Source organism: Enhydra lutris, unplaced genomic scaffold, assembly GCF_002288905.1.
Source record: "Enhydra lutris kenyoni isolate GAN:26980312 unplaced genomic scaffold, ASM228890v2 scaffoldscaffold60, whole genome shotgun sequence".
Classification (NCBI taxonomy): Eukaryota; Metazoa; Chordata; class Mammalia; order Carnivora; family Mustelidae; genus Enhydra; species Enhydra lutris.
Window position 1 is genome coordinate 7,705,919 of NW_019154144.1, and position 24,829 is coordinate 7,730,747.

The following is a 24,829-nucleotide window of genomic DNA, read 5'->3' on the forward strand; positions in this document are numbered from 1 at the left end:
GGCATGTTGTTGAGATCTAACTGCTCGCCTTAGACTTTTTCTCATTCCCTGATCATGGAGGAGACTACAGATACTCTGAGATCTCTTTCCCCAGCCCTTGTCCATTGCTTGCCACATTATTGAGAAGAAGAAAAAGAAACAAAAGGCAGATGGGGTCAAATAAGGCCAAGAGAAAACAGACAACTAACTATCTCATGGGGTGGAGGGTTGGGGGACTCTTGGGGGAAGATGCTTTTTTCTAATTCTATCTTCATAGATGCTCAACCCACAGGTGAGGTGGATCTCTAAATTTCTCTGTTTATCTACATTTTTTTTTAAGATGTATTTATTTTTTTGGGTGGGGGAGGGGCAGAGGGAGAGAGAGAGAAGGTCTTAAGCGGACTCTGCACTGAGCACAGAGCCCAGCCGGAGGCTCGATCTCATGACCCAAGATCACAACCTGAGCTGGCACTAAGAGTCGGTCATTTAACCAACTGCACCACCCAGGTGCCCCTACATTTCCTTCTTAAACTGAAACAATGGGTCCAATTCAAATGGACTGTCTGCTGAGAATAATGGGAATTGAGGAGTCCGCAGAAACTGTGGAGATATGGGAAGTGACCTGGCTCTATGAATTATTATTATTATTTTTAATCAAAGAGACAGAGAGAGAGACAGCACAAGAAGGGGGAGTGGCAGGCAGAGGGAGAAGCAGGCTCCCGCTGAACAAGGAGCCTGATGTAGGACTTGAGCCCAGGACCTTAGGATTGTGACCTGAGCCAAAGGCAGCCCCTTAACTGGCTGAGCCACGCAGGCGTCCCTATGAATTAATTTTTTTAATAAATATTTGTAAAAAGGCCCTTGAACACCAGGAAACCTAGGCAACTTGAACAGATACTAGTACTTCTCAATTCACTCATCTGGTCCATTTAACCAGTACTTACTGTGAACTTGGAAACACTACAGAATATAGAGTGTGTAAAGAACTCCTGTTCTCAGAAACCTTATACCTAGGAGGGTGATATGATATGTCACCTACAGACTAGGAACCAAATCAATTGTCACAGATGTCACAGGTGGAGAAGAACCTAAACAGCAAGTTGATCAGGGGACGTTCAATGGAAGTCATCTGGGCCAACTGGGTGTGTGCCCTTTGGACAGCTGAAGGGGCAGAAGAAGGCTCTTCCGATTCTGAAAGGTGCAAGTACAAAAGCCCAAGAGGTATCTGGTAGCAATGTAAATTAGCTCACAGGATGAAGCTTACATCCAGAGGAAAAGGGGGAGATAGAGCTGGAAAAGAAGACTGTGGCCAAATCAAGAAAGTTCTTCCTATGAGAATAAGGACTTTGGACTTTCTTGGGCAAACACTAAGTCATGGCAATGAGTCTGACATCAGTGTGCAAAGCAGATGTAAAGGACAGAGGAAAAAAGCAGGGAGGAGGCCACCTCACAAGCAGTTTCTGTAGCCTATGAGAAGTTAGAGCCCTAGGACAGCACTGCAAAGGGGAAGCCAGGAAGACTAGTGACAAACTGAATATAGAAGGGGAGGGGAGAGTTGAAGAGGATCTCAGGGGAAAGGGGGAAAATTTAATTCAGCAATAAAATAGGGTCATTGGGAGACCTCTGATTTAAAACTATGAAAATGTGGGGCACCTGGGTAGCTCAGTAGCTTGAGCGTCTGGATTGTGATTTCAGCTCAGGTCGTGATCTCAGGGTCATGGAATGGAGCCCTGCGTCGGGCTCTGTGCCCAGTGGAGAGTCTGCTTCAATCTCTCTCTCTCTCTCTTCCCCTTTGCCCCTCTCCCTACTCATGCATGCTCTCTCTCTAAAGTAAATGAATGAATCATTAAAATAATACAAATTAAAATTATGAAAATGCATCAGCTGGAATCCCTGAACAGGCTGTGGTTATTTTGAAGGAACTAGGTGTGTAAGGGCACCTTAGATCAAGGTGGATGAGGGTCCTGAGACCGAAGGGCTCTCAGCTACTCTGGTCCCCAAGTGGGTGCTCTGCCCCCCACCCTACTGGGTACTGCAGGATGGCCTGCCCTTATAGCTGAGCCTGGGAGTCAGACCTGGAGCAATTCTATAGTGACCTCCTCTCCCCGACCAGGGACAACATGCCTGGAGGATCCTCCACTGCCATATGGATTTGCCCGCTAAAATGGATCTTTCACGGGTCACCAGTGATGTCCTCACTGCCAAGTCCTATGACCACCTCTGAGTTCTCATGCTACTAGACTTAACATCATTTCTGGCCTCTCCATTCATCTTGAAACTTTCTGCCCTGTGCCTTCTGTCACTGCTCTGTCAAGGTTCTCCTGTCTCTTCCGATGTGCTCTTATAATTGCGGATGGTCACCATGCTTCCGTGTCCATCCTTACTCTACAAACCTTTCATGGGAATGGAGGGAGAGGCATCCTGCATTTCTAGTATTTAAATCATTACTATATGCCATGATCTCTCAAATATCTATCATTGGTTCAAATCTGACTCAAACATAGCTCCTTATTCCTAATTGCCTACTGATGTTTCCAAAACAACTCACACTCCACACATCTGAAATGGATTCACCCACCACTCTGCCTCAATGCTCAAACCTGCTCCTCAGCGCTGTTTCCTTTCTTCTCTTCTGTCCTCATGTCCAGTTAAATTCCTGATTCATTTCCTTTTCAAAGTCTACCCCATTCCCAACATTGCCCTTTAAATTCCAGCCTGACAATTTCTTTCCAGGATAACTGCAGCGGCCTCATGGAGCCTTCCATGACCCTTGGCCCCTTGTGTAGCCATTCTCTCTACTACTGTACCACTGTTCCTAAAATTCAAATAAAAATCAAATCATGGTCTTACTAAAATTCTCATTCATCCCCTAATATCTACAACAAAACATGCCTTCATGAGCCCAAGCAATCCACAACCAACGTGGCTACCACCATCTTCTCCAACCCTTTCTTCCAATCTATCATCTGTATTTATCGGACTAGCCACTGTTCCTTAAGTACGCCATACAATTTCATGCCTTTGGGCCTTACCTCAGATTGTTTCTTCAAGTGGTGATGCCATCCTGGCAGGATCCTTCAATTCGTTAAGTCCTTTTCTCTTGGAAGTTTTCCCTGACCCCATGAATGAGACCTAACCCTCTGGGCTGTCATGGCACTTTCTACACTATTACAGTTAAGTGGTATATATATATGCTTATCTCCCAACTTGAAGGCCAGAATATAAGCAACTTGAAGCCAAGAACAGTGGTTTAATCATCTTTGTATCCCTGGGACCGAATACACACCTGGAACACAGCAGATGTTCAGGAAATATTCATTTAATTAATATGGGGCTTTTCCAATGAGGAGTTCATAAAAGCAACTGATATAGGCTGCTGCCCGCCCCCTACAGAGAGTGGGTCAAGATAATGGTTCAAAGCTTTGAAGAGTACCTTTGGAGACACTCACCAGCTGAGGGTGAGCACTAGCAGGAATTGATAGGTGCAGGGAAAGAGAATGGAAGGAGGACTGAGCTTTACATGCAAGAGAAAATTCTAAAAACACAAGAGATGACTCATTAAACCCCTTGATCTTCTTGGTGCATTTGGTTTTCAAGAATTCCCTCAGAACCCTAAAACAGCAAAGATCCTCCACAGAATGTTTAAGACTGAAATCTACATTGTAGGAAAGGACTAAGCTAACAAAAAGTAATAGTCAGAAAACTGCCTTTGAAGGTGTTTGATACAAATCAAAAAAAGTTGACATATTGGACTAGAAAGCTGATTAAAATTCTCTTTGCTTCCCCAGCTTTGATTCCTGTCTTATCTACATATGTTGCATAAAATATTTTTATATAACTGTAAAAAAGGAAAATCTGAATAGCATAAATAAGAAAACTTTAGGATTTCCAGAGTCATATACAAGTGTGAAGCCCGGGGAGAACAGAATGGTGCTTCAGTCATGGTAGAAGGTCATTAACTAAGTCACTCAACTTTTCCCTCCATCATACATTTACCCTTGTATGGTTGTTGCAGGAGGGTTCCTGCCTTAGACGACAAACTTGTAAAGGGCAAGAAAGTCCATCAGCTTGTGCTTGAATTGATGGCACCCACTGGGGCTCTGTTATGTTTGCCATTGGCTTTACAGAGAGTCTAAAGAGGTGTTATTTTATGATAAAAAGGTGACCATCTGTTTAAATGGAAATAAAAATTCTAAAGCCAACATAAAACCCCAAAGTTCTTATAAGTGATCCATGAGGAGGTCAAAATTTTGAAATCTGTAAGTTTTAAGGAGGACTGCCATAATGAAAATTCAAGGTAGGTAAATGTGGTTTTCTTTACTTTTAATGTTTATCTTTAATATTAAGAAACCAATATAAAGCAAAACTAAACATCTGTTTTTATTGAAATAATATTAGTGCATAGTATACTTTTATTTTGGAGATATTTTGTTTTAACTTCCTTGTGCAGATAAAGGAATTTGTTTAAAAGAATTTCACTTTTAAATTACACATTTTATGAGACGTCTGTGTTCCAAAGATAAACACACATGAATAAAGATTCAACCCATATTAAACACTCTTTATGGTACTTTTATATATTCTTGTTTCTTTAAGAAGCAACTAAAAATCACTTTTCCCATTCCTTAATGATAACTGCCTTCAATTGTCTGGGGGCTCATTACTCTTCGTGTGCGTTATTAAGGCTCCCGGTCTCTCTTTTTCTTCGAGTTTCAATTGCCTTTTCAGACTCTCTCTGTGAAGGAGATTAATAATAATTCAACAGGTATGTGAGTTATGTTATCTATAAATTATTTAGGGGGCTTGACCTATGTGCTTCTTGAGCATACAGGCTGTTTCTTTCATCTCTGCATTATCAGTGCCTAGCAAATGCCTGTACTTCTTGCTTCTGAATGTGTCAATGAACCCTTACATTAATAAATCATCTCTAGCTTCTTTCAGTTCCAAGAAGAAGAATGAGTAAGGGACGAAGGGAAGATTTATAGGGGATTCTCATTCTTGATCTACCGCTGACTTACAAGGGAAAGTTTCTGTCTACCACTGACCATACATCATGAGGCTGGAGTGAATCATTTCACCTCCTGGAATGCTGGTCCTGGGATGAATTCTTGGGCTTCTATTGCAAAGTGTTATGTTGTTGTAAATTGCACTGTTAAACTAGGTACTGTATTAGTGACTTCCTGGAGATCAAGTCTCTCATAATTAGAGGTAAAGAAACAGGTATCAAGGATGGCTAGCCTGCCTGGTCTGAAGCACTGGCAGCCCCAGGCAGTAGCCTGGAGCTGCCATGATTAACTCTGTCACTCTGGGCCAAGCAGTTAGCCCAGCCCTCACTGCTTCCTCATTTCTAAAAACAGGCTATATTATTATATAACAAATAATATTATCATGTCTTGATTATAGTTGGAAGTTGGTTAGGAGAATCAAAAAAGATCAAAGACAGAAAAATCCCATGTAAACTCTGATGTCATTTAAATATAAGTTAACAGTATTATCATGAACAGCAGCACGGCATGAAAACTGAGCAAATCCCAACTTTGTACTATGCTCTAATCTCTGTATAATGTAGGATGATGAATATTGGAAGTAGAAATTGAACAACTGGAACAAAAATGATTTCAAACTTTGAGTTGATGCTTTAGGGGGAGAAACCTAGATTCTTTAATGTTAGAAAGTCAGGTTCATTTGTGATAATTGGGTTTGGGGCCACATCAGCACTTAGGGGTATGAAAGTAAAATTATCCATGTTCTAGTCTTTATGATTTCTGAAAAATAGGGACTAGGCCATTTAAGAAAATGGTGATGCAATTAATGTAGAGATAATTCAGTGCTCCTTTCTGCTGGTTTAAGGGCCATGCTTGAGTGGAGCTGGGAGTCTTAGGCTAGCACAGTGGAGGGCACTGAGGCAGGCATTCCCTTGATACCTATCATCTGTGACTGCCCAGAAAAGAAATGGAAACTGGACTTCGTAAACTCTGGGCCCAAGGAAATAGAGTGGTCTTGGGAACCTTGACATAATCCACAAATTTGTGACTGGGTATTGCTGCTCTGTAAACCTCTCTCTTTAGAATCATCCAGAGGAAGGTGACAAGATGTGGCAGCAAGTCAGAGTCAAGGGACAGTCATTGCCTATTATAAGCTGTTACACAACAAAGAAATGGTCGCATGGCATACTTTCTAGATCAAAATACAAAACTTTCTATGCATAAAGACCTTACGTTAAACAAAATGAGACCAGTGCCCCTTAATTAATTTTGACCTAGAAGACAAAAAATACCTCGAGTGAAGTTTACTTTTAGAATGGATTCGGGTTTTCCATATAAAGTATCATGTCATCTGCGAAGAGAGAGAGTTTGACTTCTTCTTTGCCCATTTGAATACCTTTTATTTATTTTTGTTGTCGGATTGCTGTTGGTAGAATGGATTCAGGTTCTACTCTCTTAATGGAAATGACAGTACCCAGCAGGGCACACCTATCATAAATTCCAAGTTAGTGCTGGTCAGATCAACCAGATTTTAACTAAAGTTGAAAGGGTTCAGGGAAGCAAAAGAGAAACGCTTGTTTGAAAAAAATCTATTGATTCTGAGGTTAATGCATCCTTCCCATTTTAGACTATTAATTTTTTTAAAAGATTTTATTTATTTGACAGAGAGAGAGAGAGAGAGAGAGAGATCACAAGTAAGCAGAGAGACAGGCAGAGAGAGGGGGGGGAAGCAGGCTCCCCGCTGAGCAAAGAGCCCAGATGTGGGGCTCGATCCCAGGACCCTGAGATCACGACCTGAGCCGAAGGCAGAGGCTTAACCCACTGAGCCACCCAGGCACCCCATCATCCTTCCCATTTTAAACTTCTAAAAAGGATAGTTACAACTGTTGGCAGTGACGAATAGAAATACATTCATTACATTTGCCTGTCTGCTTTTTAGAGTTTCTGAAATTACTTTTGGTAAACGATACATTCATCTATATTTATAAGATTATAATTAGATATATTAGATATATTATATTTATAAGACTTATATAATCTTAGAGATGCTGAGTAGTGATTATGTTACCAGTTAATCCTAAAGCGCAATAAACGTCCTGTATTCATAATTATCTTTTTAAAATTAGATTCATGATTCTTTTTTGTAAACTCAAATTTTAGATTCATTTTTGGAGTAGAACAGGTTTTTCACTATTTGCAAAGTTATTTCTGAGTCGCAAAAATTCTCTCTCCATGTTTTTCTCTTGCGTTCCCTCATTCAATCTTGGCTGCCACAAATCAGACAGAAAACGCGAGGACATTTCTTTTGCATCTATAGTAGAAAACTCAGCAGCAGACTGTAACTACTCCAGATCTCATGATAACATTCTTCAACATGTGTATGATAATCTGAGTTATCCCCCTTCCTTGACTTATGAGGACTAAATAGAAACAGAAAAAAAAAAAAAAAATTCTGCCCAAACCTAGGAGCACTTCACTGCCGGCCCACAGGTCTTAAATATAAAACCTGTTAAACGAATAAACAAACAAAAATAAAAGCAGAGCTAGACCCATAAATACCGAGAACAGACTGATGGTTGCTAGAGGGAGGGAGTTGGGGGATGGGCAATATGGGTGAAGGGGAGTGGGGGAAGCAGGCTTCCAGTTAAGGAACTAATAAGTCACGTGGATAAAAGGCACAACACAGGGAATGTAGTCAATGGCATTGTATGGTGTTGTTTGGTGACACGTGGGAGCCACACTGTGGAGAGCACATCACAATGTATAGACTTGTCAAATCACCATGCTCTACACCAGAGATGAATGCAACATTGTGTGTCAACCCTACTTCAATTAAAAAAAAAAAACTAAATCAACATTTTAAAAACTGTTAAAAACAATCACAACAGGGGCGCCTGGGTGGCTCAGTGGATTAAGCCTCTGCCTTTGGTTCAGGTCATGATCCCAGGGTCCTGGGATCAAGCCCCACATCGGGCTCTCTGCTCAGCAGGGAGATTGCTTCCCTTCCTCTCTCTCTGCCTCTCTGCCTCCTTGTGACCTCTGCTGTCAAATAAATAAATAAAATCTTAAAAAAAAAAAAATCACAACAAAAAGTCAATAGCTATAGTGCTTAAATAATGCATATTGATTCTGTTGAAATAGCTATACTGTAAAAGACAGAAGAATTTGGCTAATCATGTGTTATTAGATGTTTACCCCATTACACCTGGTATATACTAAGAAAAAAGATAAAAAATTTGTCAATGTCAGACTCATTTTGGATTGAGGACTAATTTTGTTTTTTTTAATGTCGTTGTTTTTAATAGTATTTTGATAGTATTGCTAATGTTTCGGGTACTATGGGGCTTCTTTCTCCTTTCCATGTTTTTAGGGGCAACAGGCTGGCTAGGCCCAAGATCTCTTTCTTCCTTACTGCTCCATGGGGGTTAGCCCAGGTTTGCTCAAAGGAAATGAGCAGTGTTCTTTGGTCCAGACTGAACGTGTTCCAAAGAGCTCAGTTTTAGCCTATGGGCTGGTTAATGAACAAGCTTAGTCAACAAGGTTAATCTGTGGACCTCTACAAATGTGGTATGTGTGTAGGTGGTATCTCTCTTGAAGGCAAAGACTTTCCCCCATATCTGTTTCCAGGGAAGGGTGGTCTTCAGACCGAAATTCTCTCTTGCCCCAGGTAATCAGTTCTCTGAAAGTGGGTCATTGTAACCTGGGTCTACACTTCATGGTGTCTAGAGCTCTGCTCTTGGGTTGCAAGGGTTAAAGATGGACATTGCCCCTCGGAAGCAAGCAGAGGCATGGAAAGGAAGTCATCCCTGTCATGCCAATAAAGGAAGATGAGCAAGCTGTATCTTTCACTAGATTATGCACAAATGACTCCTATTTATTTCCCTTTTGATATCTATAATTCATTAGTTCTCAAACTTGGACGAGCATCAGATTCACCTGGAGGGCTTGTGAAAACCAAGATGGCTGGGCCCTTGGTCCAGAGTTTCTGATTCAGTGGGTCTGCGAAGGAGCTCATCAAGACTGCATTTCTTTTCTTTCCTTCCTTCCTTCCTTCCTTCCTTTCTTTCCTTTCCTTTCCCTCCCTCCCTCCCTCCCTCTCTCTCTCTCTCTCTTTCTTTCTTTCTTTCTTTCTTTCTTCCAGACTTTATTTATTTATTTGACAGAGAGATAGAGAACACAAGTAGGCAGATCAGCAGGCAGAGGGAGCGGGAGAAGCGGGCTCTCTGCTGAGCAGGGAGCCCGATGTGGGGCTGGATCCCAGGCCCCCGAGATCATGACCTGAGCCGAAGGCAGACACTTAACTGACTGAGCCGCCCAGGTGCCCCAAGACTGCATTTCTAACACGTGCTCAGGGGATGGTGCTACTGCTGGTCCAGGGAGATGCATTTTGGGAACCACTTTCTGAACCCACTGATTCTCATCATATGGTGCAAAGACCATCTGATTAAAAATCGTCTAAAATACTTGCTAAAACATAGGTTTGTGGAAGTTTATGGCCCTCGGTCAGAATCTGGGGTGGCCGTCAGAATGACACTTTACATGGTGACATTCATGCACTCTGAACTTTGAGTCTCAATACTTTACCCATTAGCAGAGTCTCATTTCAGGGTTCCATCCAGTCTGGGTGAGCTACGTCATACTAAGAAAGGAGTTCTCAGCCCACCCTTACACGAGGAGGAGCCAAAAAGCTGCATCTTAGCGCCAGCTATGATATGAGACACATTCCCTGGCTGGATACGACATTGGACACGCTGTGAGGAGGCAGTGGCTGCCCATCGTTACCACCCTTTGGGGGAGACTCAAAAGAGAAGATCTTTGGACACCTGTCTAGGGAAGAGCTATAACCAGTAAAAGCCCAGAGAGAAGGTAAATCTCAGAGAACCAAGTTGAGCTGGGTGTTCCGGCTAGCCAGCTTACTAAGAGCTCCTTTTTCCAAGACTCACTTTGGAGGTTATAGTATTATTTTTTATTAGGAAAAACAGATCATAGCTCCTCTATTTTTAAGGCTGGAGGTATAGCTTACACTGTAGTGTAACAGCTGATGAAGGATGCCAGAGGCAGGCCTCGGAGCCCCAGCTTAGAGATCTTTGGATGTGCCTCTGGGGCCACCCTGGTGGTTACAAGAAGGCCTCCATGTAGGCCCCAAAGGTCTTTGCCTCTGTTTATAAGAGCTTCTCTGTCTGCATGAGATTAGGGACAAACACCTGGATGCATGTATCATTTAATAATTCCCATTTAGGGGCACCAGGGTGGCTCAGTAGGTTAAAGCCTCTGCCTTCAGCTCGGGTCATGATCCCAGGGTCCTGGGATCGAGCCCCACATCAGACTCTCTGCTCAGCAGGGAGCCTGCTTCCTCATCTCTCTCTCTGCCTGCCTCTTTGCCTACTTGTGATCTCTATCTGTCAAATAAATAAATAAAATCTTAAAAAAAGAAATTCCCATTTAACAGTTTATATGATTTAATAAATAATTCCCTTCGACAGTGAAAAACACCTCATTCCTGAAACCAGACAGAAAAAAGAAAAAAGAAAAAACCAAACCAAACCCAACAGACACCTAACGGACGCATGTCATTTTTAAGACCAAAGAAGAAAGATGCAGGGCTGAGATGGTCATTTCCTGAGTCTACCTCCTGTTCTAGCACCAGCACCAGAGCCACTGAGAGCTGGGACACAGACCAGAGCCTCTGCAGCTTTCCGTGCCCCAGGCTCGCATTCTCACTGCTTTTAGCTCCAGAGTCGTGTTGGGGTCCAAAGTAAAACAGGTGTTACACGCAAGTTTAGCAAAGACAGATTGGAAACTCCTCATAAGCCAGACCAACACAGAATAAACGTCTCGACGGAGACTTGTAGAGTTGGGGGCTCTTAACCTGAAAAACTGATTTTTTTTTCTTTTTTTTTAGTAGAAATGAAGCAAGTCAGTGGTATACTTCTATTTGTGGGCAAATCAGGGTTTCCTGAGTCTTTGCTTAGTAAGTTTTCCCAAGCTCGGTGCTTTTTCTTAAAGCTAACCTGTTAGACTCTGGCAAATCTGTTCCACCACTCCAACTTGTTCTAAAATTGTAAACTGGAATCTCCTCTATCTTAAAAACCTCACACTCTGGGCTTCACACACCCTCTGCTCATCATGCATCAGAAACGAGACAATTTCTTCATCTCTGTTGACACTTCACCTGAGCTGGTCGAGGCAGGGGATTTGCTGCGCCTGGAAGGTCCTGGGCTCTTGGTGGTGCTCCTGCGGGATGATGAAGCTATTTTGGTGTAAGAAGTGGACTTCACCACTCGACATTCTGGGGGAAAGAACAACAACCATAGGTCATTACAGGATCATGGCACAAACCATTCAAAATGCACAGTAAACCTGAAGACAGACATATCTGGCCCCCCTCAGTCCTATCGACTTCCTGCCAGCTCACTGCTTATCTAGAACAGAAGAACCAAGAAAACAATGAGAAAAGGGCACAGTGGGCGTTTTGGACATCGAAGTAAATAATATTCTAAGCCTTCTAGTTTACCTTGTTTACAATGATATTTTGGAGATTAGGGTAATAGCTTGGTAAAAGGGTGCATTTGTTGGTTTCTCTCCACCCACCTCCTGCGTTATTTGGGTACATGTGTTTCTTTCAGGATAGATCGCTCTTTCTTCCAAGAAAAATGTTAGACAAAAGGTCAATCTCATAAACCAAGATATGTTGATGGAGGCTTCCACCCATCAGGTCCCAACATACTGCTCTTGGGAATCCTTGCAGTGGTAGCAATGATTTTTTTTTTAACCATATGTGAGAAATGACAGCATTCACTCAAAAGAGGTAAACTCGGCAAAGAGATGACTTCACCCTGCTACAAGGACACTGTGTGAGTGTGCGCCATCACACAACTGTGCTTATAGGATGGTTCTTGGCCTGAGGATGTAAAACAACTTTGCTTTTATTAGATTTAAATCTTTGGTGTTTGTGTTCTTGAAATTTAACACTAAACATCTTAAATAGCAGAGAGTTTTTTATTTCCTTCCAAGTGAGCTACACTGACCAGTCACAATGTTGTGTAAATCTACCCATCTTATTCTGAAGAGACCACTTTTAGTAACTAAAAAATATTTTTATGCTTGTACTGATAATCAGTGTTCACTGTGGGTAGAAAAGTATAGAGGATATTAAAAAAAAACCCTATCCAGTGATTTTTTTTTTTTTTTGAGGGTGGTATACAAACTAAAATTTTCTAGAATTTTTTTCTACTCAGTTTCTATTTAAACAACTTTGGGATTAGTCTGTATATGTTGATCTGCTACTAGCCTTTTCATACCATGATATATTGTGAGTATTTTCACCCTGTCTTTAAGGGAACATTTTACTACATGGATTTACCATAATTTGCTTAACCAAATTCCTACCATTGGGTATTAAACTTGGGTTCAACATTTCACCATCATAAATAATTCCACGAATAACACCCTTCTAAATGAGCATGCAGGTACTTGATTATTTCTTTAGGACAGATTTAGCCCCTGGCACTTGAAATTTAGTTTCTAGTTATGGGAAACCAGAGGGCACATTTTGGATGCTTAACAAATTCTGCTGAAGGAAGCGGGATTGTGAGTCTAAAGGGGAAGCACTTTTGAAAAGCTTTGACCAACTGCCCTCTAGACAGGTTGACTCGAACCATACTTCCCTCGGAGTATGAGAGTCGTCATTAGCCTAACCCCTCACACAATTTACGTTCTATCGTCTCAAAAAATCTTTAATTTCTACACAAATATTGGACTTTGTTGTCCTTAAATCTGAATTGGTTTGATTACCAATAAAGTTGTATATTTTCCCCCGTATGATTGTTAACCATTTGTATCGTTTGGAATTATTTGCTCATGTCTTTTTGGCCATTTGCATTTGGGATGTTCTTTTTCTTACTGGTCTGTAAGAACGCACTCTGTATTAAAGTTCTTCCCCTTTGTCTATCATGTCATAAATATTTATCTGTGTAAGTAGTTGTTGAACCATGTTAGCTTTAAATGTGGTATCCTTTTTATTTTCTTTTTAAGATTTTATTTATTCATTTGACAGAGAGAGAGAGAGAGATCACAAGTAGGCAGAGAGAGAGGAAGGGAAGCAGGATCCCCGCTAAGCAGAGAGCCCGACATGGGGCTCGATCCCAGGACCCTGGGATCAAGACCTGAGCCGAAGGCAGAGGCTTTAACCCACTGAGCCACCCAGGCACCCCATGTGGTATTCTTTTTAAATATAGTAGTTTAAAATTGAAGTCTAATTGATTAGCTTTCCCCTTATGCATTTTTTATCATTTTATGTTTCAATAACAAAGAAATCACAATACTTCCAGATCTAATTCTGATGCTTGACTTCGAAATTTTCTTCCCTTCTCATGCAACGTCTAATTTTCTAAGCTCATAACATGTTTTTTTTTTCAACTTCATACATTTCTGAATGGCTTCCTCTTTTTCCCAAACCAACAAAGTTGTTCATATTGTCTAGTAAAGAAGGCATGTAAGTATATATAAAATATAAATGTTGCAAGCCTGCAAATAGGAGATAATGGAGAGCATCTCCTGGAGAGCCTAATGCATTGAACTGGAGTGGGGGGTGGGGAGGGCATAAAGAAGAGAAAGGATTTCAGATGGAAAAAGAAGAGGAAAGAAATTCATTGCACTTGAGGTATTAGTAGTTGTGGCTTCATATTCAAAAGCAGAGAGAAATAAGTCAGGGCATTACTGAGCATGCCCAGGCTTCCCTGATAGTTACTTGGGCCATTGTTGGCTGCTTTAGCCTGGCCAGATGGTCCTGATATATTCTATTTCTTAAAAAAGAGAGAGAGAGAGAAATCTATCCATATGGCCATATCAGCAAAAATTTTAAAAGACAGAAGTAAGCAAGATATATAACAATAACAACGAAGATATGCCCGGAGCCGCAAAAAGAGTTCTCATGGAGTGATGGTGTCTACGGGTGTGTCTACAGAGGTTTTAATTCACAAAACAGATCTTTGGAACATGTGAAGGAGACATCCAACTAGCTCAAGGCTCCAGCCACACAAGTGACAATGAAACCTGGAGTTTGTCCTAGCCTTGGATACTGGCCTGGCCTTTTGGAAATATATTAGCAACCAAATCGGATGGCTGTGATGTTGCTGGTCCGTTGGCGGGCTTCAGGTGTCCAACATGTGCTAAGTGCTGAGCACAGCAGACATAATGAAGAACACATAAAGTTTTGGGACTCGAAATACTTGCCACCTGGCAGTGCAGCCTGGAGTCTTTTAGCCAACACTCATTTTTAACAAAATCATTTTTGCAACTGAAGGTTCTCGTTTCTTAATTTTTATTTCATGGAACTCATGCTTAAAAAACATCGCTTTAGGAAACCAACTGTTGTTAAGTAATAATACATTGTGCATTTGAACTCAAAATCAGGACCATAATGGGGGCAGGATGACCAGGACTTTCTGTCCCAGGTCATGAATGTTTAGAGGTCACCACGTTTAAAATAATAACTCAAAAAGCTTTGTGTCTAGTGGGCAAGAATGAAAAGTTAAAATAGAAAGCCACCAGATGGTGCACATTGGTAATAACACCCATCTGTGAGCTGCAACATGAATTAAAAAGTTGATTTTAGGGTTTGTCGCACGCCGTTTGCCACAGGTGCCAGAATTGCTAGTTAGGGCTCCAACTACCAACCGGGGCTCGGGATCGGCATCGTGGAACCAGTCTTACCACACTCAGTTGACATTTTCCAGCTACCGCAAAGAAACTAGGCATTTTATAGTCGGGCGGCTCAGCCTTCTCAGAGCCAGTGTAGGCTTTTTGTTTGATTTTCAAAGCATTGAAAAGAACTCGTGGGCTCACGCCATGCTTCTAGAGCTCCTCTTGTGTCTCTTGAACTTAGTTCTCACCATATTATTAATCTATCAAAAATCATCATTTATTAGTCTGCCCCCCCCATCTCCTACTCCATTTGGTACTAACTAGTCCTGGCGTAGGAAAAATCATGTAAAGTTCCTCCATAAATATTGGCCCAAGTTGCTACCGATCCTGTTAACCACTTGTGTGAACTCTTATTATTTACTGACCTCTCCAACATCTCACTTTACAGAGGAGGAAACTGGGTGTCGGAGAGGCTAAACGACTTGTATCCAAACCCTGGTCTCAGAGTGGGGGCATCCTCAGAACCCCAGGATCTGACATCGCTTAAGCAAGCTGGCCCACTGTGAATAAGGGCTGACAAATTTCTATCAGTGCCCAGGGTTGGGGCAGATAGACAAGTGAGTGATGGTGGGAAGTGGGAAGCTTGGCAAATAACCAGTTCCCATTTCAATTAAAAACTGAGGATACTAAAGTTACAACTCTATCAGGATGCCTATTGCATTAGAAAACAAAACAAGGGGCGCCTGGGTGTCTCAGTGGGTTAAGCATCTGCCTTTGGCTCAGGTCATGATCCCAGGGTCCTGGGATGGAGCCCCGCACTGGGCTCCCTGCTCAGTGGGGAGCCTGCTTCTCTCTTCTCTCACTCTGCTGCTCTGCCTACTTGTGCTCTCTCTCGCTCTCTCTGTCAAATAAATAAATAAAATCTTAAAAAAAAATAATGAACTCTCTTTTGGAAGTGGACTTATAGTGAAGTAGTAGGTTGAGGGGGGGCGTTGGTCATCGAGTCTGAAAGATCATTACGAATATTACAAATCTCGTACCTCTTGTCTTCAGAATAAGAGTAAAGCTTCATAAGTCGTATAAAGAATTAGAATAATTCTGAAAGGTTAGGGTTGAATATAACAGAAAACAGAAACAAAACAATGACAGCAACTGCTTTTTTTCCCTAGGGTCAAAATAAAACCAATTGAAGAAAATTGCAGCTCCAAGCCATAAATTAGGGAAAAAAAAAATACAAAAGACTCCAACCATCTTTCCCATCAAAGTTTAGATTTTAATTAGTTTAAATGGGAATCGTGTTTTATAATGGAGGAAAATGCAGTGAAGAAGGACAAATGCTTCATTACTTTAGAGAGAATGCCAAATCTTTGTCAGCTTAAAACCACAACTTAGAAACATCATGAATAATATGATCTAAATGACCAGTAAAACAGAAACTCTTATTTGTTCTCAAAAAAGACATTTTCATAGCCTCTGTAAGGAAGAAAACAGCACCCTCCATTCTCCCTCTCTTGCAGGGTCATTTGTTTTGCGGAGTAACCACTTCATTCTGATATTTTTGGCGTCCTTGTATTCTGAGGGATGCATTTCCTTTGGTAATGGAAATAATGGGCAGCACAGATACTCCTTAAGAAAGACCATATTGGGGGCACCTGGGTGGTGAAGTCTGTTAAGTGTCAGACTCTTGGTTTCTGCTCAGGTTGTGATCTCGGGGTCCTGAGATCCAGCCCCGAGTCAGGCTCTATGCTCAGTAGGGAGCCTGCTTGAGATCCTCTCTCCCTCTCCCCCTCATGCTCGCTCATGCTGTCTCCAAAATAAATACATAAATCTTTTTTAAAAAAAGATGATATTTAAGGAAGCTTCGAGACAGGAATTTCTCTTGCTACTAAACGTTGAAGCCTCCCCAAAGTATAGAAAATCAGATCAAACACATTAAATGGGTCTCTGGAGACTGGACCTACCATAGCAAGCAAGCAAGTTTTAGTTAAATCTCTGTTTTGGAAAGTCCCTATAGTCACAGTTCAGTGAGAGGGAAAAGCATCATTCTCCATAAGGTCTAGACTAATGTTTGCCTTACAGATGTCCTCAAGATTAGGTAAGACAGAAGTTAAAACATTTCCCACCTTCACCCTGGACCCCAATTTAAGAAATGAGCCTCCTGTAATGGACAGATTTAGAAAGACAACCCAGATGCAGATGTATAAGAAGAGACTAGTAAAGGAATAAATTCTTTGGCCATGTTCCCAGTGGCATGAGAACCTCCACTTATGCAGATTCTCCCCCCCACTTGGAAACAGTTGGTAGGTAGGCTGTAGTGTTGTGGAAAGTGCTAAAGAAGAGAAATGGTGACAGAATGCCACCACAGGCACCAACACCTCACCTGAGCTCGCACAATAAGGACATTCATGCATTCAAAGGGGCCCACCTGTGCCTTTTGGAGAATCCTGAAGAGCAAAGGGGAAGCTCCCAAGTGTCTAGCCAGCCTCGGTGACATGCTACACACCAGCTAGGGAACATTCTTTAAACAAGCTAGGTTTCTACTCCTCTACTCTCTTTTCAAAACCAGCCAGAATAAAAGCCCCGTCAGGCAGAGGCCTCTCAAACTGCTACCTGCTCTAAATTCAGTTGTTCAGATCTGTTTAGGAGATGAGCAAGTTCATCTGGAAGAATCCATCATGAGCAGTCGACGCTTTGTGCTCTCCTCCCCATCCTGATTACAAGGACAAGCTTCCTCTCAGCTTGGCAAAGGCACAAAGCCTCCAAATGGAATAACATTCCTCTCGTTGGTGATATGCAAAAGAGAGTCAGGAAGCACATTCGGTTCTAGAGACTTTTTATAAAAATGGCACAAGCTCAATGACCGAGAGAACTTGGGACTCTGTCTGTACCTCTCCAACGAGTTGTCCTTACATGTTCATACGCTCTGAGTCGGAAGGAGTCCTCTGAGGATCCCAAGGTTACCAGTGCTTACCAAATCAACTCACTCTCCTCACTCAATTCATGAATATCCTCTCCTATCTCTAGAAGTGGTTGTCCAGCTTTCTCAGGAGGCCCTGGGGCCTGCGGGGCTCACATGTCCATCTCATGGTCCTGAAGCCTTCACCATCCTGCTTGTCAGAGCGGGTGAACTGAATGAACAGTGCTGGCTCCTGATTCCGTCCCACAACTAAGGTTTACTTCTGTAGAAACGTGACTTTCGCACTTCACGACAGCTTTATAGGATACCCAGATGTAAGCTCCTTGCAGGAAGGGTCAGTCGGCATCTCCCCAGCAAGGACTGAAGTCCATTCTCTCATTTCTGTGCCACCTGGATTCTGAGTCAAGCCCAACACTACAGTGAAATTCCCATCCCTACCGGCTGTGGGGTTTGGAACTAGTGTTACTTCCCGCCGCTCCATATGCAGCTTGTCTGGAATAAAAGCAGTCAAGACTGAAACACTCTAAAACATCGTTTTTTAAAAAACAAAGTATGTAGCAGACTGAGCTGAAAGTGAAGGCACTGGTTGGAGTCGTTTCACTGGAGAGTAAAGTCCCAGAAATTGAGATTTTTAAAGGACCTTCTAAAAATACAGCTACATGTGTCTAAACCCAGCACCTAGACTGGCCCACCACAACTTTTCAGAACACCCGGCTAAGCGCTCCAGATGGCGCACACGTGTTCCCACAGCCGGGCTGCTCGCTGTGAGACTAACATGAACCAGCTCTGGAAGCACTCGCCGGCTGAGACTCCTTTATGTAACCTCTGCAGAGGGCTTGATGGTGCTGCGATTTTCTGCACTAACATTGCAAGAGTCACCACTCAGAAGGATTCTCTTCTCCAAATACTTTCCTTCTTCTTCATAGTCCAGTAAGAGTTAATTTTCCCTACATTAACAAATGAGAGTTATATGGGGGTCTAGGTGGGGGGCAGTTTTGCTCTGGGAGAGTCACCTGGTTACCCAGGTTCCTGCTGTCTCATTTCTGTCCCCCATGAGTGTTCTTGTCCATATGGTCCCAGCCAGCCTGTCATGCAGTCTCTGAGTTTCAGCCCTGGGGGGAAAGGAGAAAAAGAGGGAGACCTCCAGACGCTAGGCAAGAAAAGCTGCACTATGCCTTGTTCCACCAAGTCTTCATTTCCTGAAACTGATTTTGTTCTTCTCTTTGTCCCTCGTGTCTACTGTATGGCTTAGTGCTCCCCGGTGTCTACATACTAGATGCAAGTAGCATCTCCCTAGTTGCGATGACCGAAGATGTCTCCACACATTGCCAAAGGTCCCCCAGGAGCATACTGTGCCTGGCTGAGAACCCTGTGGGCTCTCTTCATTAGGGCATGTTTCCCACGGTCTTCAATCAATTCTTAATTCTTCCTTGAGGTGTTCATGAAGCCATCACTAATCATGTGCCTGGGTCCCTGAAACAATGCACTTTGCACATTCTTTCTACAGCTCTGGCCAACACGAACTGATCGTTTCAGTCTCCCATGCATTCACTGCGGTGGTGATGATCCAAGTGGCACAGAAGGTTTTCCAATTGTCTGCTAAACCTGGATCAGTATCCACTGCTTTACCCACCTCTGAGGACATGGAGACCTGGGGCTTTGCAACACTGGGGGTTTCTCACTTCAGAGTTTGGAGAATGGAGGAGGTCACGGAGGCACAGTGTTGAGAAAGAAGACTTCCACTCTGTGTTGTACGAATCTCAGTGCTGGAGAAGGGCTGGGAGCACTGCCCATACTCAGCTGCTCTCCAAGTCATCATTCCCCTTGCTGAGACCACTTGACCTCGCAGTGAGGCTTTTAAACCCATCCCCAAATAGTGCTACCCAGGCTGTTTTAGTTGAGTGCAACGGGTACCTGTTGTTACCTATTGAGACTGGGAACCCTATGCATTAAGCCAAGCAGGACTGCGTCAAAACAACACAATCATGTATCCTTTTGCTGATATGAAGTCAGGATCTTGTCTTTCTGGAAGTCTAAAATATAAGTGTAGTTGGTAAACTTCCTTTCTCCATAAAAGCCCAACCTCATCAGCATGAAAACTTGTCCCTGATGACAGCCTTTTTTTCCTTTTTTCTGTGACAGTGCTCAGCTGTTTGCCCGAGATCTGCTGCCTCTTCATTAGCCCATGCAACCTTACCAACAATCTTGATCTTTTTGAAAGTAAAGCAGTTACTAAAACTGAGAAGCTCCCCTTGGCTGGCTCGGAGCTTCTCATCAGAAACCCATGTTGGGGTGGCTGTGTAGCTCAGTTGGATGAGGAGCTGCCTTTGGCTCTCAGGTCATGATCCTTAAGTCCCAGGATCGAGTCCCATATCGGGCTCCCTGCTCAGTGAGGAGTCTGTTTCTCCCTCTGACCCTCCCCCACCATGCTCGCTCGCTCTCTCTCATTCTCTCAAATAAATAAATAAAATCTTAAGAAAGAAAGAAAGAGAGAGACCCATGTGCCTTTGGTGGGAGGTTTAAACAATCACAGATGCTGAGGGCTCTTCTCCCAATGTGTTCCTGTTGATGGATGCATACACGTCGTCCGGCTCAAGAGGGATGCCTTCTTGGTCTTCGCTGAAGTCTGACAACTCTGAGTGACTGAGTATACATATAGGCAATGGCTGGACCATGTAAAAAGAGCACTCTGACCCACTACTTGCCCCAAGCTGCCCAGGAAGACAAAGCCTCCTCCATGCTACCCAGCCAGGAAGCCAGCCTGCTGTAAGTCACACTAGCCACAAGTCAGGTGACATTCCCCAGTAACGACCGGGAAGCTAACCAGGAACTCCTATAACAATCGGCCCCAAATGGCCAAGACTTCATTAATAATTGACAGTGTCCCCTAATTTTTGTCCCTGTTTCCATCTCTGAACCAAAAAAGCTAATATGCACCCCAGCCTGTCACATAGCTAGCCCACCCACAGCTTCCCCACGCCAACAATCAGCCCACACCTGAAGCCTTCCCTTTTCGCCATTTCTACAGTTCTCCCACTCCTCTGCCTGCTTTCAGTCTCTGCCAAAATGCAAATGATGGCGGCTGACACTTTTGCTCTAGCAAACTCGCAATAAAATAGCCTTAGCATGGTCTTGCTCAGTTGGCCTTTGCTTCTACAACACACACAGCTCTCCCTTCCCGTATAAAATGAAGTAGCTGGCTTGAGTCAAGCATCACATTGCATGAAACAGGCTTACCTTCATCCATTAGAGTCATGGGAAGGAACATCCACAAGGGAAAAAGGCTGACTGAAGAAACAGCAGATGAACAAGCATCTCCAGTCTCACACTCTGGGCCTACACTGATGGGGTGGCTTCCCATGCGTGACAGTGCACATCATCTGAATTTCTATTTCTATTTCTCTTTTTTTTGCAAAATGCGTGTGTTAATTTCCGAAGGCTGCTCTAACAGAGTACCGCAAATGTGGTAGTTTAAATTGACCGATTCTACCCATGGTGTTAAAGACCAGAAGACCAAAATCAAGGCATTGCAGGACTGTGGTCCCTCCAAAGGTTCCAGGTAAGAATCTTTCTTGCTTCCTCCGGTTTCTGGTGGCTCCAGCCATTCCTTGACTCGGGGCCACATCGCTGTCATCTCTGCTTCCATCTTCACATGAACATCTGCTCTGCGCCCCTGTTTTATCCCCTTTAGCCTGGCTCATGGGAGGACGTTTGTGTTCGGGCCCACCTGGATAATCCAAAGTAATCTCCTCATCTCCAGATCCTTAACCTCATTATATCCGCAGAGATGCTTTTTCCAAATAAGGTAACGTTTCCGAGCTGGTATCTCTGGGTGGCCATTATTCAATCTGCTACATCACGTGTGACAGACACAACTGTAGGCCAAGCCTTTTCTGAGAAGTTTTGTCAGGAAATCTGTTGTTATTCTCCTGCCAAAACCCTTTCCATGACTCCTTGCTGCTTTTCGAGAACATCCTTAGCATGCTCTGTAAGACTCCTGTCTACCTTAGCCTCTGTCTCTTCTTTGTTTTGGAGACATTCTTTCAGTTTCTTAACATGCCCTAAATATCTTTCTCTCTTTGGGCATTAGAACCTAAATATCAGTGCCACAAGAATCAAGTTGGCCCCCCTACCACCTCACCTGGCTAACTACTGCTCATACTTCCTGCTCGAAGTATGAATGAAATTCATTCATTTTGAAAATATTTGCCACATCCCTGCTGTTTAGCTGTCAAGACAGAGCAGTCAGTCGAGGTATAGAGTACCCGGCTCATGGAATTTATCCTCTAGCAGAGGAAATGGGTCTTAAAAAGCAAAACCAAAGAGAAGCGCTGGTTTTATAAGCGCTTTATCAGGCAAGAATGGAAAGGATGATGGGACAGTGAGTGGCTGAGTGAGCGGTTTCTCTCTACTGGTGGTCAGAGAAGGTGTCTGGGAAGAGAGGACACTGCAGGTGAGCTCTGAGCACAAGACAGAGCCAACCACGTGTAGAGTAGAGGAAAGAAAGGGAGGCAGGAGACAGACCAAGTCAGGACTGGGAAGACCAAGGGAGAGGTTTGGGTTATACATGATGTAAGATGGGGGGTTATAGAAGGATCTTAGGCAAAGGCATCTAATTAGTGAATCCAAAAGGTCAGCCTGGTTGCTGTGTAGAGGAAGGTTTCAGAGGGTGTAATCTAGGCGAGAAAGGATGGTGGCTTGGACCATGGTGGAGGTAATGGAAACGGACAGAAGAGAATAACTTGGGGAGTGAGGCGAAGATTGAGTCCATAAAACTCAAGGATGGACCAGATGGGGTGTGGGTGGACAGGACAATCTCAGCCTACACGATCTTTGGCGGGTGTGCTACTGAGTCCTACACATGCAGTAGCATCATGTGCAAAAGGGCAAGAGACAGTGAAAGCTTACCAAGGCCTATGGTCTTCTGCAGGATAAAGAACAGATTTTCCAGCTCTTCACAAATCCTTGTCCTTTCCTTGACCTACTGAGCTGGAATCACTAGAAGTGAGACACGGGGCTTTAAAAAAAATCCCCTGGCGATCCCAATGGTGTGGGTCCATAGACCAGAAAGCTTTTGCTATTCTCTGGTATACAGATAAGAAAATTACTGAAGGAAATCCAGAGGCTCAGAGTTTGAAGTTAATTGTGAAATGTGGCATTTGAAAAGAAGGATTAAACTAACAGAATGAGATGAATTAGCAAGACAAATCAGTCTTGAAAAAGCAACAAATATCTGTCCCACTTTCGATCTGGTCCCAACTCAAATGTTCAAAATCAATAAACTATCATCCTGAGACCTAGCTGAAAGCAGACTTTGGAAGAAGAATAAGAGTTCACATTTACGAGCAACTCATGACCACATGGTTTCCATTAGCTACAAAATAGAAAGGATCTGAAAGATAGATAAGAAATAAGAAACAGATAAATTACTCAAGAACTGAAAGCTAGAAAATGGGTATGAACTCCTCCTAGAGAAAAGAAAAAGAAGTAAAAGAAGCCAAAAAAAAAAAAAAAAAAAAGAGCATAGACGTATCAACTGAAATTAAATTTGATAGTTCTCTCCTTGGGTAAGTCTCCTTTGTGCCGGACTTTATCTCAGCCACACAGAAACAAAGATAAATGTACATCTTTGGTCCAATGGTCTAGCACAGGTCTGAGTGGTTCAGAGCCAGGAGGTCTGGAAGGCGCTCATGGGGAAAAGTGAAGATGTGGAACTGGTGGGCAACACAAAGTAACGACAGTTGAGAAAGCCAGGTGTGTCATTCACAAAGGATAAGGTTTTATTCTGAATTGTCTTATGCCCCTGAATGAGATTAGGACTAGTACAGTTTGGATAACCATGGGGTCTACACTTCTCCCATTAAACCAAGGTCACAAGCTTTATGCTGTCCAATAGTTTGGGCCATTTTATTCAGGAAAGTTCTCTCATACCTTGTGCTCATGTGGTCCATGGACCAGCAGCCTTCGCATTACCTGGGAGCTTGTAGAATCTTAAGCTCCGCCCCAGATGTACTGAACCAGAATACACATTTTACCGATGTTCCTGGTGATCTGTATTCACATTAAAGCTAACACTATAGAGGGGCAGACTTAATCAGTGACTCTGATCTGAGGGAGCATGTGAAAAAACAACACGTTCCTGGGCCCCAGTCCCCAGAGATTCCAATCCCATAGGCCAGGCATCTAGATATCGAGCAAACACTTTAGCTGACTATGATTCTAACACTCAAGGAATAATTTAAGAAACAGGGCTGTAGATGGTAATAAATAGGAATTAGTAGCTTTAAGAAGAATTAAATAACAGACATAGCCCTATACCTTATTGAGAGATCAATATTTTATGGTAGTGTTTTTGGACTTCCCTAAAGATAACAATCACTTGAGAGTTATTGGTAAACATTCAAGTTCCCAAATCCCTTCCCCCGATGTTTTGATGCAATGGGTCTAGAAATTTATATTTTTAATAAGTATCTTGGGTTTTGTTTTGTTTTGTTGTTAATAACTAGAGAGGTTTAGAACTGCTTTACTGGAAGGTACACAGCTCAAGAAAAATTTTTTTGGTACAGTTAAGAATGGCACTGTGCAAGGTGGGCCTGTCCTATCCAGCTTATTACCCAGTCAGTTAAAGCAGAAGGACCAGGTTTTTGGTGGGGGAGGGGCTTATATACAAAGGAAGTTTCCAGAAAGTCACCAACCCTCATCTAGATGTTCTGTGAAGTGGATAGGAAGCCTGATTGGGAACAGAGATTGTCCACCAGGAAGGGGTGCCTGCATTTTAAGAGAAATCTTCAGAGCCCCATTCTGAGAAAGGACATCCAAACCTGATTCCCCAATGAGTAAAGGAAGATTTGGGAGTCATTGCTTTGTGTCTGGAGGTAAAGACAAGACTTGAGAAGATAATTCTCCAACCAAAATCATCTTTGAGCCTGCACTGTCATTTCAAAGAGGAAAAAAAATCAAAATTCAATAAGGAAACTGGGGTGGGGGAAACCCCTAACTGTAGGACCAGGAATAAACATTCCAACCCTGGTGTAGAATAAAATAATCAGACTGTCATGAAAAATGACAAGCTGAACTTACGTGGTTATAAAGGGATTGAAAAAGCTATTCTGGTACTAAAGAACAGTGATGCAAACTTACTTCTGAGCAAAGTCTCATTGGGATAGAATTTAATTTAGAGGTTTTGCCTTCAAGGAATAGGGACAATCACAGGGGTTGATAACACTCAGCTACTTCAGGAAAGAAACAGGTAACACAAATGTGTACATTTGTCAGAGCGCAAAAAATCAGGAATTGAATTAGT

At 42.8% G+C, this 24,829-nt stretch overlaps 1 protein-coding gene across 1 annotated transcript in view; it reads right to left on the bottom strand.

Moving 5' to 3' along the window:
- The window catches only part of LOC111158544 (doublecortin like kinase 1), a 353,224-nt gene that overhangs the window by 79,864 nt on the left and 248,531 nt on the right, over positions 1-24,829 (bottom strand). The window contains exon 5 of the mRNA XM_022520639.1: positions 11,137-11,253. Within this exon, the coding sequence (XP_022376347.1) occupies positions 11,137-11,253 (117 nt within the window). The remainder of the gene's footprint in view (positions 1-11,136; positions 11,254-24,829) is intronic.